The sequence below is a fragment of the Natator depressus genome, chromosome 7 (genome assembly GCF_965152275.1).
Source record: "Natator depressus isolate rNatDep1 chromosome 7, rNatDep2.hap1, whole genome shotgun sequence".
Taxonomy (NCBI): domain Eukaryota; kingdom Metazoa; phylum Chordata; order Testudines; family Cheloniidae; genus Natator; species Natator depressus.
The window spans coordinates 36,258,832-36,273,023 of record NC_134240.1 but is presented as its reverse complement, the minus strand read 5'-3'; the positions used below and the strand labels follow the sequence as shown (position 1 = coordinate 36,273,023).

Sequence of the window (14,192 nt, the reverse complement as noted above, 5' to 3'; positions counted from 1 at the left end):
TATGTTATGTTATTTTGACAAATAAAATATGCAGAATTTAAAATATTGTGCACATAATTTAACATTTTGGTGCAGAATTCCCCCAGAAGTAAACCTGAGTTATTGTATATTACTGTGTTTCTGAGGGCTTGCCACTGACAGGATAGGAAAAAAAAAAAAAAAGCACACACACACACACACCATATCACTAACTGTAAATTCAATAGCATTCTTTATCCTCTCAGTTGCCCAACCAACAATGCAGAAAGATCACTTAAATGTCTTTTGAAGAACAGTCTCTTCTGTACATGTTTGGGGTTTATTTGGTTTTTTTCCCCCATTGTCAGCTCCATACTGACAGGGCAGCATGTGATCAGGGAGCAGCTGACAGTTTCAGATGCCATCATTCATTTGTGTGTGTTGCCTGAGTACTTTTCCTTATCTTAAGTTTGTTTTCCACAGCCCACCAAAAGAGCTGTATGTCAGACCTGCAGCTCAATGAAAAAAACAAACAAACAAACAAAAAAAAACACACCACACCATACTCAGAGTCTAACGGCTTGACAGAAATGCATCACCACATCAGGCATTTTAAAAGGTCATCCAAACTGTTTCATTGTTCTCTCCTTTTTCAACCAACTGGAATCTTTGAAGATAGTCTAAAAATAGAAAATGGAAATGCCCTTCTCCCCCAGTTCACTTTCTAGGCAGGAAAAGCCTGCAAAACCCTTCCCCTTATAAGATGCCAGTGAATTAAAGGCACTTTAAATGCCTTTTGCAAAGAACTCAAAAAGCACACACACACACACCCCTACACCTTAAGGTTTTTACAGTCAGACCTGGCTGATCCATATTTAATATTGTACTAGAATATGAAGCCATATATGAAGGTGTCAGCAGATTTATATGATTTGCAATGTTACAGCATATAAGACAAACTGATGATTTATTAATCCAAATAAAACAAATTGCAACACTGGCAGCTAAACAGGAACAGTAAACTGACTTGTATGAAATTGCAATGGAAGCTGAAGCACTCAGTAGCTCATTAGAAGCTACATAATTCTCACAAAAAAGGTCCTGCAAGACTTCGAGGAGAATTCCTAACACTTCTGCAAATAGCACCATGGCTGCCAATGTTTTTAAAAGGATAAGAATGAATCTTGGCATTTGTTCAGCACTCTTCATCTACACATACAGAGGAGGTTTATAGATGTTAATTAAGCCCAGAAGAAGTTTGTGACTAAAGTAATTATACCCATTGTACAGATTGGGGGGGGGGGGAAGAGGCACAAAAGTATCTTTCCATGCAGCAAAGTCAATAATACAGCCAAGAATAGAATTTAGAAATTCTACTACCCACTCACTGCTCTAACCATCAGATTACATTACTTGTAATTAGATTTGACTGTAACTCCAGTAATTTGAAGACAAAGAATTTTTAAAAAGTAGTATATGTCTTACCCTGTACCCTCTGTATTGGTTGCTTTTAACAGTTACACAATGGTGTCAAATGAAGAAATTATCTGTTGAAGTCAACAGCAAAATTCCCCGTTGACTTTAATGATTTCAGGATTTCAATCATTTTTAAATGCATGGGTGACAAAATTTATAACATCCACATATGACTACGTGGGGAAAAAAGTTGAATCTATTATACCTACAATGACCAAAAGCCAGACAGGGTGAATCATTTTCCAGAAGCTAGTGGTTTATTCTGTCCTATAGTCTCTTCAAAATTGTTAGTAAGGCAAAAACTTGTCATGGATATTTTTAGTAAAAGTCACGGACAGGTCACAGGCAATAAAGAAAAATTCACAGAAGCCGTGACCTGTCCGTGACTTTTACTAAAAATGTCTGACAAAATGGGGATCTGAGGGTCCCCACATTGCCTACAGTGAGGCAGCTGCATGGGGTCTAGGAGCTCCAGGGGTCCCCACCATGGGTTGGGTGTCAGAGCTCAAGGGCCCCCCCCACCCTTGGCTTGGAGCTCCAGGGGCCACCAGAGGCGGTGGGGGTACCCCGCAGCTCCCTGCCCCTGGGGACAGCAGGGACCTTGCAGCTTCTGACCGCTGCGGGCTGAAGTCATGGATTCCAGGACTTCCACAATCTCAGTGAGTAAATCGTAGCCTTGCCATATGCTATTTTTCTTCTCATACTCATTGCTAACTGTAAAGATGTCAACTTTATTCATGATGACCAGTAACATGCCACACAGAACAATCATGCACTGCACTGACAAGGGAACAGGTATATGACCTAACTGGCCCATTTCCATATCTAACTGCTATGACTTCTATGCACGTATACAGTTTTCTTTTTGCTTCTTACTTAAAACTCCTCCAGCGGTAGGTCTGGGGGGTTATTTTATCAGTCTTATTCATCCTCCAATTCGGAGTTACATATTCCTTCATTTGAGGGACTGAAATATTACCAAATGAGGGGGAAAACAGAACAGCATTGTACTTACTTATTAAAAAGGTTCAGTCCAATCCTATAATGGCGTTTTCGGATAACATCATTACTGAAGGCAGGCGAATCCCAGCTGTTCCGAGTTTCTTTATGGTACGTTTGTTTGCTTAAGGTTTGTTCCCTTAGGCTGTCTCTAGAAGAGGACTCAGAGCTGCAATTTATTGTGTCGTTAGAATTGGAAGTGCTATTGATGCTGTCATTGTCACCATCAGAATAATCAGACTCTGATTTGCTTTGCCTGTTTGCTGTGCCATTAATTGCTAAGTGACTATCAATAGGCCTTGGCTTGTGTCTAGCCTCCTGTTCTTCTCGGGATATAATCTTGGTAGGAATACCATGTGCGATATGTTTTGGGCTTCCTTGCTGACTAGTGATTCCCCGATCATATGCATTTTGTCTCTTTAATGAGCCTCTTTCTGAGCGATCACTTAAGTCCACTGAACTGTCACTAGGTGGTTCTATGGTTAGCAATGGCAGATGATCCATTCTCATCCTTTGCTCCTGGCATTCCAGCGAAGGGGTGCTCCTGCAGCTTGTATCAGTGTCTATCTTATCATCCTTGTGGGTCATGGACCAGTACTCTTGAGAAGAGTTCACTGACCGAAGCCTCAAGTCAGATTCTGTGCTAGACGGTCTGTCCACTGATTGGGAAAGGGGAAGAGGTGGAGATAGCTCTTCCTCATCAATATATAATGTAACATCACTATATGATGCAGTCATCTCATCAAGTTTCCTGTGATCCACGTTATGGATTGCTGGTTTAATTTGACTACAACTATCCCTCTCCATTTCACGACTTCTGACTTGATCAGGAGTCTGGACTTCATCAGAATGTAGACTACGGCAATTTAGTGCATCATCGATTGATTCTGCAAGAGATTTGACCTGCCTTGAAAAAGCATCCTCCAGTTCTGTTATAGCATCAGCAAAATCAGTGGATGCTGCTGGAGATTTCATTGTGGCCGATTCCCCGAGGTCACCACATTCAGATTGGACAAGGGCTCCTATTTTTGACCCATCATTTGTAAGAGAAACTTGCTTCCCTTCAAAGTAGGAGCTATGGACTTTCTCAGGTCCTTCAAAGGAAAACTGCATTCTCATATTGGACAGCACAATGCGTCTTGACATACGATTTTCAGACATAGAACTTCTAAGCCGCTCAAAATTTTTGTTCATCTGATACTGGCGAAAAGCTGTTTGTATAGTACGAGCAGCATGTCTAGTTATGAGACGGCCCCCATATTTCCGTTCTAGCATTTCCACCTAGAAAGGAAATAAATAAATATTTTATAATGCAAGGACTCACTAAAAAGTTACTGGCTGACACCGGATGCTTAGATAGATCTTTAACTAAAATATAATTTTCTGTGGTATTTATATACATCTAAAGAACTTTCAAAGAGACAAATATTCAACATGTAAAAAAAATAAAACCCTCAAACTCAGTAGATCAGCTATATAATTTCATATAAAATTTGAGTGGTCCTTTAAAAAAAAAAGCTTGTCATAATGTCATTTCCATTTTTATTTATATATATAAAGAATATATATTTTTCTGAGAAGCCATTCCAGGTGTCTGGTTACAGCTGCAGTGTGCTTAAAATACTTTCTTGCTCACCTTTTCTAGCTTGCAAATATTTCAAGCAACCTCAAGAAGCAATGAAACAGGGGTGTATTTTAAGTTAACCTGGTTTTCAACAAGACACTTACAGATGAGAAGATTGAGGTAGAAAGTGTAAAACAGAGATAATACTGACTTATCTACTTCACAGAGGTGCTGCGAGGATGTTGGTAAAATGTTCTGAAGATCAGAAATGTTTATTATTATGACCTAGTGTTATCATAACCAATCAGTTCCTATCAAATATATTTACTACGATATCTATTAATAGCTAAACATACAAATTAATATATGATTTCGTGTGGGAGAATATTCAGTTAACTAATCTCAAAACACTATGAATAATTCATGATTTTTATAGTCTTTAAAAACTACTAATGTCAATTCAAAAGGAACAGTAAAACTAAAGCTGACATTTCATAAAATATATTTCCCAAGAGTGAGCAAGGATTGTTTTTCCTTAAAACATCCTAAATTATTATCCTTTAGCCACATCCAGAAGATGACACCAACACATCAAGTATACCAGGATCAACTTTCTTTTTGTTGAGCCCTTCAATTGAAAAGTATTTGCCGGGGGGGGGGGGGGGGGGGAAATCGATCACACAGTTGCTCACTAGCCCTGTGGCTACATTTTATAATATCTTTCAACTATTTATCTTGCTTTCTGATACACCTTTGCCAATATTTGCTAACAGCTTAAATATTTTTCATGACTGCAATTAAAGCTTTCCAGAACAGCGACCCACCACGTTTATATTGTTCTGAAGGGTTACTATCTTTTAGTATAGGTCTGCGAGGTCAAATGCATGCTTCATAATGTAACATTTGCAGCCCTGATTCTCCATTAAGATGGCATAAAAGGGGCAGATGAAATTAGACTCTGTGGAGTATCTGCAGTGCAGGGGGCCTCTTCAGCCAGTCTAGAGCTCTATACAGATCCTCTGTGCAGCCCCTGGTGTAGGTGTGTGCCAGGGCTGGCAAAAAGGCCCATAAAGGGCCATTCAGTGCTGCTGTAGTTAGAGAAACCCTTGTGGCTGCTCTAACTTGCACTGCAAGTTGGACATGCCCCCAGCCAGACTCAGAATTTGGCTTAAAGCCACACTTACCCCACAACCCTGGGCTGTACTTCCTAGGTGCAGCTCAGAATGTGGTCCTTCGTGTCTCAATGTGTTGATGTTCCATGGTACCCAAAAGCTGTGTCTGAATCTTTTAATAAATTGCAAACTAGAGTCCTTATTTTTGCCACTTACTATCAATACGTGGCCAAATACCGCGAGCAGGTCACTTTCTCTCCTCTGTACAGCTTTGAATGCATTTGTGTTTCACAGATCAATGTACAGCTCAAAGAATAGCTACCTATAAAATTGGTCAGTCAACGAAGCTTAGTATGCGCCAGAATCTACCTTTGAACTTTGTGAAAATAGAATGAATTATATTGAAATTATAATTCATTAAAGAAATGCTACTTGAAGGGTTTGTTGAAATATAGTTGTCAGGAAGAGAAACATTAAGGAGTGTGAGAAAATGGGTCCTCAAACTATATGAACTTAGAGCTCCTACTGAGCTAGGACATTGGTAAACGTTAGTATGCAAATAAGATATATATGTATATTTGTCAGTTTCTGCTTTCTTTTGTCTCTTATGTTAAATTGGCTTTGGCTTAGATGTATAAATAAGTTATCTTGGGCCTCAGAGAGGAGCTCACATCTGGGTGCATTAGCAAAGCGCTTTGCTAATAAACAGAGTGGTCTGACAAATTATGTGAGTCCTGAATCTGACTTTGACAATTTGGAGGTTCCACCGAGATGGCAACCGTCTTCACTGGGGCCGTGTGACTCCTGACTGTTCTTAGGACGGCCGTGGCTGAGGACTGAGGACTGTCTTGTCTCTGTGTCTATCCGTCCTCCCTGTGGTGTGTTTGAGTCTGGGCGCCGTCTCCGTCAGGGGACTGGCTGACCAAAGGGTTCCTCTCCCCCCGGTCTGAGTGAGTGAAATCTGCACAATCGCAGCCGCACTGCGCCTTGGGTAAAACCCTTAGTGTGAAAGCAAGGGCGATTGAGCCTGTGGGATCCTTTTGTGTGTGTTGCACCGGGCATCGCTCTGACGAACCTGACTTTCCTTCTTGTGTGATTGGTGTGTGAAGTCCTCCTGTATGGGTAACCAGACGTCTAAGTCGGGACAGTTCCCTAAAGGAACGCCGGCTCAGTTTATGTATTTTAGGAAGTCCGGACTCCTGTAAATTTCTGGAAAAATGGTCTAGGCTAAGGGGGTCAGGTAGAGTGACTAATACCACCACTACACTTCTGCCCCCAGAAGCCTTTACAGCTATTCTGAGGGAAAATGGGCCCTTTTCCCACAGAAATGATCTATACGGGACTGCTGCAGGCAGCAGGCAGAGAGAGAATCTGATCAAAATTATTTAACTATTGGGTAATGTAATCAAAATCACTAAAGGATGTAAGGGGTTCCTATTGGAACTTAACTTGGCTGCTCCTGGTTGTGTCTAGTTGTACAAGATGGAAGTGTAATGGGGGTACAGTTGTGTAAAAGAGTAATCACAGCGCAAGGGATGTTAGGCAGAAGAGAATTATGTGTGTGTGTGTGTGAACAGTGCTAAAATCTGAAGCTGTGTCTCCACCATTACCTGAGAATAAACTTATAGCTTGGTACAGCAGAGAAACTATTGCAAACATGGTCTGTTGCACAAGAGGGGAAACTGAGGTACACCACCTCATAAATTTCATAAATGACCAGTGAGTGGGGTAATTCACTAGCCTGACTATAGAACAAAATAAGGACAGCCTGGAAGTAATTCTTCTGTTTTTCCTGCAATTAGCAAGGAAATTTGTAAAAGAAAGTAGTATTATTATTATTTAGCAATAATCTGTCCCCACCAGGGGGGTGGAAATTGTTTCTTTTGTTTTTAGACTCTACAAGCAAGCTGGCGCCAGCGGAAGAATAACTCAGAATACCATGGATCTATGTTTTGTGTTATTCGTCTGTGGTGTTTGTCTTGTTGCTAGCATTGCTGTGTTTTAATGAACAGAAAACCTCATGACACGGGTGGGGGATAGCTTGAAAAGGCTGACCTTGGCGGGGGGGGGGGGAGAGATGTGTATGGGAATGCAAAAGGCTAACTCAGGAGAATCCCAAAATTCAGTGGCCACTGATAGGATCTTGGGACAAAGACTGAGTAGACGTCTTAAAAGAAACTCAGCCAACCTACAACTAAATTGGCAAAAGGAGAGGTTGACTGTTTCATGCAGTGGTGGGAAGAGGCAAATCATAGGTGGACAGAATCAGAACTTGCCTCTCAAAGATTCTGGCTTCTATCCCACCAGATGCAACTCATTTTACTGTTGTTGATTTGTGCTCTGCTTTCTTTTCTCTCCTGGTTCACCCTGACTCCCAGTTCCTGTTTGCCTATTCTTACAAGGGGCAACAATACACATGGACCACACTGCCCCAGGGGTATACTGAAAGCCCGTCATATTTTTCCCAAGCATTAGCCAGAGACCTTGCTTTCCTGTCCAGGTCCACACTAGTCCAATATGTAGATGATCTACTCCTCTGTTCCCCTTCACTGTCTGCCTCTGAAACTGACTCTTTAGTGCTTCTTACCGCCCTAGCAAATAAGGGTCACAAAGCTTCTCGCTCTAAACTACAACTCTGTCAAGTTTCTGTCACATACCTCGGCTTTCTCCTCTCCCAGGATTCCCGTGCACTTTCTCCCACCCGCGTCCAAGCTATCCTTAGCTTTCCCCGACCCCGCTCCCCAAGCCAGGTCCAGAAGTTTTTAGGCATGGCTGGATTTTGCAGACAATGGATTCCCTAATATGCCTGCCTTGCAAAACCTCTCCAGGAACTCACTCGATTCTCTGTGCCTGACCCCATGCTGTGGCCCCCTGAGGCCAATTCTGCCTTTGTTTCTCTCAAACAGGGTTTGGCTTCTGCCCCTGCCTTAGGGCTGCCTGACTATTCTAAGCCTTTTACTCTTTTCTGCCATGAACAATCTGGGTGTGCACTTGGAGTTCTCACTCAGATGCACGGAGAAAAGAACCGCCCAGTGGCTTATTTCTCTGCCACTTTAGACCCTGTTGCCCAAGGCTTACCCCCCTGCCTGTGTGCTGTGGCTGCTGCAGCGTGCCTAGTCGAAATGTCTGATTCCTTTGTTCTCCGCTCTCCTCTTACCCTCCTGGTCCCTCACTGACCTCACCCTGCTCCAAGACTCTGCCCCAGAAACCGAGAAAGAATCCTGGGTTGCCCAAGGTTGCTCTCTACATCCCGATTCCTTTTGGCGCTCGCCTACTGGCGCCTTTGTAGCCCCCTTTTCACTCTACCCATCTCTGGCTGCCCTGCTACACGGTGTTTCGCATGTCGGAAAGGAGGGGATGGTCTCTGCTGTAACTAAGACAGGATGGTGGGCCCCCCCCATTTTAGCTCTTTTGCACCCCGCCACTGTGCAGCCTGTACTACAAAGCCATAATATTGGTAAACCTGTAAAAGTGGCCCAGGGGTTCCAGGGCCTGCCTCAAGCACCGTTCTTGCACAAATGCCTAAGTGTCAACAATATGAATTTATATTGGTTATGGTATGTTTATTCTCTGGCTGGATTGAAGCCTTTCCTTGTCGCAAGGCTGACTCACTGCCTGTTGCCAAATATTTGTTAAATCATATTATGCCTGCCAAGGGAATTCCTGCTACTCTGTCCAGTGATCGGGATACACATTTTACTGGACAACTTGTTCAACACCTGGACCGTATATTGCATATCAAACATCTGTTGCACTGTCCCTACCACCCACAGAGTGCAGGTGCAGTTGAAAGACGAAATGGTGTACTTAAGCCCATGCGAGCTATGACTCCCGTTCCAGATTTGAACTTGACTCACAGTGCGCTCCTTCAGTATTGCAAGGGACTAATGCAAGCTGTAAGTCACTTCCATTCACAGGTTCGAGCCGCCTGGCCCACGGAACCCACCTCCGATGCTTGCCACAACCTCGAGCCAGATGATTGGGTCTATGTACGGCGCCATCATCGAAAGCACGCCTTGGAGCTCCGGTGGAAGGGTCCTCATCAGGTACTGCTTACTACACAGATGGCTGTTAGACTATCTGGCATCACAGCGTGGATACATGCTTCACAGTGTAAAAAGGCACCATCCCCAGAGAACCAGTCACCACCTCAGGACAACGCAGAGTCAATTTTGACTCCAGAAGACGACGTAGAGGAACAGTCTACAATACCTTATAATCTATTCTCTCGTAAGGGTTGCCAGAAGCAGACGCTGTTCCTCGGCTGCTAGTATCTTACGGTCTGGGGAGACCACGATGACCATTCTTTTATTCAGCAGCAGGTGTGGATAGCTCAGACCCTTAATATTTCTAATTGCTGGGTCTGCAGCCACATCCCAGCCCACTCTCAAACTGGTGTTCCTGTCCTGGCTATCCCACTCAAGTCCCCAGACCCCACTGGAGGGCCTCGTCCGTTTAACAAAATATGGATCAGCAATGACACTTGGGAAGCGGTGGGAATAAATGCAACTAAATGGATAAGTGTGATGGAGGGAAAAGGTCATTGGTGTTGGGTGTGTGATGGGACAGGGCTGGATCTGGGGAAAAGCCGTTGCCTTCAGCATACTGTGGCCAATGGTGTATGGGATTATTCAAACAAAACTAAAAAGTGGCGGGCCGGGTATGGAGATATGAATTCAAACAGAGAAATCAATCTCATGTTCCCCCTACAGTCATGCAAATAACACCACTCCTTGTAAGGAGAATTACCCTGTACCCTTTGGGGGATACTTCTCCTCCTTTGCAAACACCTATATGACAAATAGGTGCAACCGACGCTTCCTGGCTTTAATAGGCCGTCACTGGGTGTGTGGGACCAGAGCTTATACCGCACTACCAGCTAATTGGTCAGGAATCTGTTATCCCGCCCGACTTCTCCCACAATTCCGAGTGATAGGAACCTTCCCTCGAGAACGCCTCTGCAATTTCAGGCGAAAAAGAAGGGGACTTAACAGATGCCCAATAGTATGTAAATAACATAAGCCCCTTAACCTGGGAAGAGGCCATTGGCAGTTCCTTCATACAATTAGGGGGAGTAATACACCATGCAAAAAGGCTCCTAAGGTTACAAGCAGTAGTTGAAATAATGGCAAATGAAACCGGAGAAAGTTTAAAAGCCCTGGCCAAAGAAACAGGGGCAATCCGACAGATGGCCCTCCAAAACCGTCAGGCATTGGACATAGTGCTGGCGGCAAAAGGAGGGACTTGTGCTTTCATTGGAAAAGACTGCTGTGTGTATATACCAGACAACACCAATGAGGTAATAGATCGTGCTAGCCACTTAGAACAAATCGCATATCTTCCCCAAGAAGAGCCAAGTTCTTTATGGAAGCAGCTAAGTGACCTTTTCAATTTCTCTGGAATAGGAAACTGGTTGATTCAGGGAGCCCTAACTGTCCTGATTGGAATCCTAATAATTTTTATATGTTTTCAGTTACTTTCCTGTTGTATCCAAAATTGAGTCAGGCATGCTACACAGATAGCTGCCCCAAACCAGAGTGCTAATTTGATGATTTTAAATATCACTGATGAACAAAGAGACAAAGAACGATTGATATGTGGAACCCAGTCATTGTTGGTCATTGCGTAGCTTGACCAAAAAGGAGGGATTGTGAAAGCAGAATGAATTATATTGAAATTATAATTCATTAAAGAAATGCTACTTGAAGGGTTTGTTGAAATATAGTTGTCAGGAAGAGAAACATTAAGGAGTGTGAGAAAATGGGTCCTCAAACTATATGAACTTAGAGCTCCTACTGAGCTAGGACATTGGTAAACGTTAGTATGCAAATAAGATATGTATGTATATTTGTCAGTTTCTGCTTTCTTTTGTCTCTTATGTTAAATTGGCTTTGGCTTAGCTGTATAAATAAGTTATCTTGGGCCTCAGAGAGGAGCTCACATCTGGGTGCATTAGCAAAGCGCTTTGCTAATAAACAGAGTGGTCTGACAAATTATGTGAGTCCTGAATCTGACTTTGACAACTTCATTCCTACAAATACCTTGTATGACTTTAAAATGAGCTAAAACATTGTATTTAAATTGATCTTGATCATTGTTAAATTAGAAAAACTTGTCTGTTCCGTTACTAATGATACAAATTTATACACCAGAGATCATTGTAACTCAGAAATATACTGTATAAATGCATATTCTTTTGAAGTGCACCTCTTTTTGCAGTATGCATATTCTAATAAAAATGGCAAAGAGTTTAATTCTAGTCCCATCTAGAATATCTCACCTTTTAGATAATGTTCCTGTATTTTGTTTTTTTCAGCTGATCATGGCTGTCACAGTAAACATTAAAGCAAACCAACAGAGGACTTAGTGCATGGCTCACAGTAAACAAAATAGCATATGGTAAATATGATCTACATGTATTGGTGTATTGTTTACTACAAATCTTTCAATTAAAAAAACAAAAACAAAACACATGCTTACCTATTTTAAATTGTGAAACCATTGGTTCAAAAAGGACACACTGGATAGAATGTGGAAGGTAACACATTCCAAATAAGGCTACTGTCAAGATACCTCAAATGTGATTTTAAAATGTTTCATACATTTAGAAAAGAAGAAGGGCCTTTTTAGAGAGATCCTGAAGTCCTTACACAACTTCTACTCAGATCTTAGTGAAGTCAAATGGAGTGTTGCCTGACTGAGAAAAAACTGAACGAACAACTCAAGATTTGGCAGTTCGAATTTAGTCTGACTATAGAGGAAAGTCTTTTTTTTTCCCATAGCACCAAAACCATTCCAAGTTTAAAATTACTAATTTTACTGAGAAAAAAATTGCATTTCACCACACTGTGAACAAGATATAAGTCAAATGCATGAAATCATAACCATGGGGAGAATTAAGTTTTCACTTTATGTTAATAACAAATATGGCGTTTTTTCCAATTTTGGCTGTTGCCTCAATGAGCTAAAGAAAAAGCGGAGTGGAGGGGATGGAATTTTAATAATATTCAACTATGCCAGCTTTGAACTAACTTGGATTTAGACAAATAAAAATGAGTCATTTTCAGCAGCACACGTGAACTTCCCTAAAGCTTTTTTTGTTGGCAAACAGACCCTTTTGCCTTATTCATAAATAAAGCAAGATAGATTAAATACCTGCTTATCTTGTAGGTCTGAGGAGAGTTCATAGCTCTCAGAAAGTGATCTTGACCTTTTAATAGCTTCTTCCTCTGCTTGTTTTCTCAGTATTGATGTTGAGTGCTGAAGCTTAGGCCTCCGAGATCTTTGCTGCCCAGGTGAGACAGAATACAGCCCGTAAGCAGAATGGTCGTAATGGTCTGGGCTTATAGCCGAACTATGGGTTATAGGTCCTTGATGGTAAGTAGATGGGCTATCCAAAGATGTGCCAGTTTCACTACTTGGAGCTTCGCCTTCAACGCTAGATAAACAAAGAAAGGGTGGGGGGAAAAAGCCTCTAGTAAGTATTATACACCAAAGATCTCAGCAGTTAACTATTAGTACAGCTCTATTTAGCTTCAGATTATCCAGACTTAATTCACTATTTGTTAAAATTCACCTGTAGTTATCTATATTGTAGGGTCATGCAGGTCATAGGTCAACTATCATAAATTTAGCATTTACTTAAACAGGTTTCTATTTTTGCTGCAGAAGTCTGAGGCAGCAAAAGTGAGATTTCCTGTTTATGTAACAATTTTTAGTAATATTCTGAATAACTCACTTAACCATTTCTAGGCAAAAAGAAACATTTCCAAAAGGAGCTTCTTCCATTCATTTCTACTTCAGTCCACTGCAAAACCACAAAATGTATAATTTATATATTTTGACCTACATGACAAAAACTAAGAAATAATGTCATATCTTTAAGTTTCAATGCAGCATAAAAATATTATTTTCCCCCTTACGCAAAGTAAATTTGAGATTTTCTGTGGCCTGTGAGGTATAATGCATTCATAGAAATTAAAGACGGGAAAAAAATATCTGTGAGGGTAATCTAATCGCTTTGCCAGTGCAGGATTATTCTCTCACTATATTTTGTAGAACTTTGTCCAATCCAGTTTTAAAATACCCCAGGAGATGGGGTTTTCTAGCTAACAAAAAGGACCATAACTTCAGGTGTGGAATACACATTAGGACTACTTGAGACCTCTCAGAAACAAATATTCGGTTTGCATACAAATAATACTAATACTTAGGAACCAGGGGAAGAGAAATCCAGGAAATGTGACATACAACCAGATTTTTTTCTAAACTGAATCTTGTCCAAAGTTTACCTTGAGGTACCATTTATTCTTTAATGGCATATTGCATTAGCTTTTTGCATTTATGTTAGAAAACTCTTAGAGTACAAGATGCCATATTTCTTTTTCATACAGCTCAAAATCAAACATTGACAGATTCCATGTTTATCCTGCTTACATACCATGTTGACAGGAAATGGATTTTCATTTACACTGGTTTTCAAAAGACTCAGCAACACACCCTTTCCCACATGTGCACAAAACACAGACTTTCCCTACCTACCTTTTGTTTTAACAGCAGATACACCAGGACTCTCAAGAAATAAAATTCCATGTGCCCTCACCCTGGTTTACACTCATGTATTACTTTCATACAGCTCACATACACTCAAACATAAAAAAGCTCTTCTGTTGTCTCTTAGAAATGAAATGCTAAGGCCCCTGTTAGACACACACCACAGCAGTCCCTTCAGCAGTTCAAAGTACAGAGTGATTTCTGAAAGAACATTCTCCAGTGGATTGCAGTGCCAGAACAGATCAAGGTTAACACTGTCAAACCTCTTCTGGCTTGAACAGTGTGTAGTTGTGTAAGTGGGGGAAAAAAAAGGCTCTTAGATTTCTCCAAATATTTCTACAACCATTTAAAATCGAAAGCAATTCCTCTTTCCTTGCCCCACCAAAATGTGACTCTCCCAAAAAAGGTGTTTTCAGACATGCAAACAGGAAAGATTTCAGTCTATACACAAATCACTTTTTCCGAAAAGGAAGCTGACAGGAAACTAAATCCCTTTCCCTTTAAATACAGCTGGGTTTCAATTAAAAAAA

At 41.3% G+C, this 14,192-nt stretch overlaps 1 protein-coding gene across 12 annotated transcripts in view; it reads right to left on the bottom strand.

The window, feature by feature from the left end:
• Positions 1 to 14,192, bottom strand: part of IQSEC1 (IQ motif and Sec7 domain ArfGEF 1) — a 695,881-nt gene that overhangs the window by 79,599 nt on the left and 602,090 nt on the right. For all 12 annotated transcript variants that reach the window (XM_074958125.1, XM_074958122.1, XM_074958124.1 and 9 more), the window contains 2 exons: positions 12,265 to 12,547; positions 2,450 to 3,714 (listed from right to left, as the gene is read on the bottom strand). In XM_074958125.1, the coding sequence (XP_074814226.1) occupies positions 2,450 to 3,714; positions 12,265 to 12,547 (1,548 nt within the window). The remainder of the gene's footprint in view (positions 1 to 2,449; positions 3,715 to 12,264; positions 12,548 to 14,192) is intronic.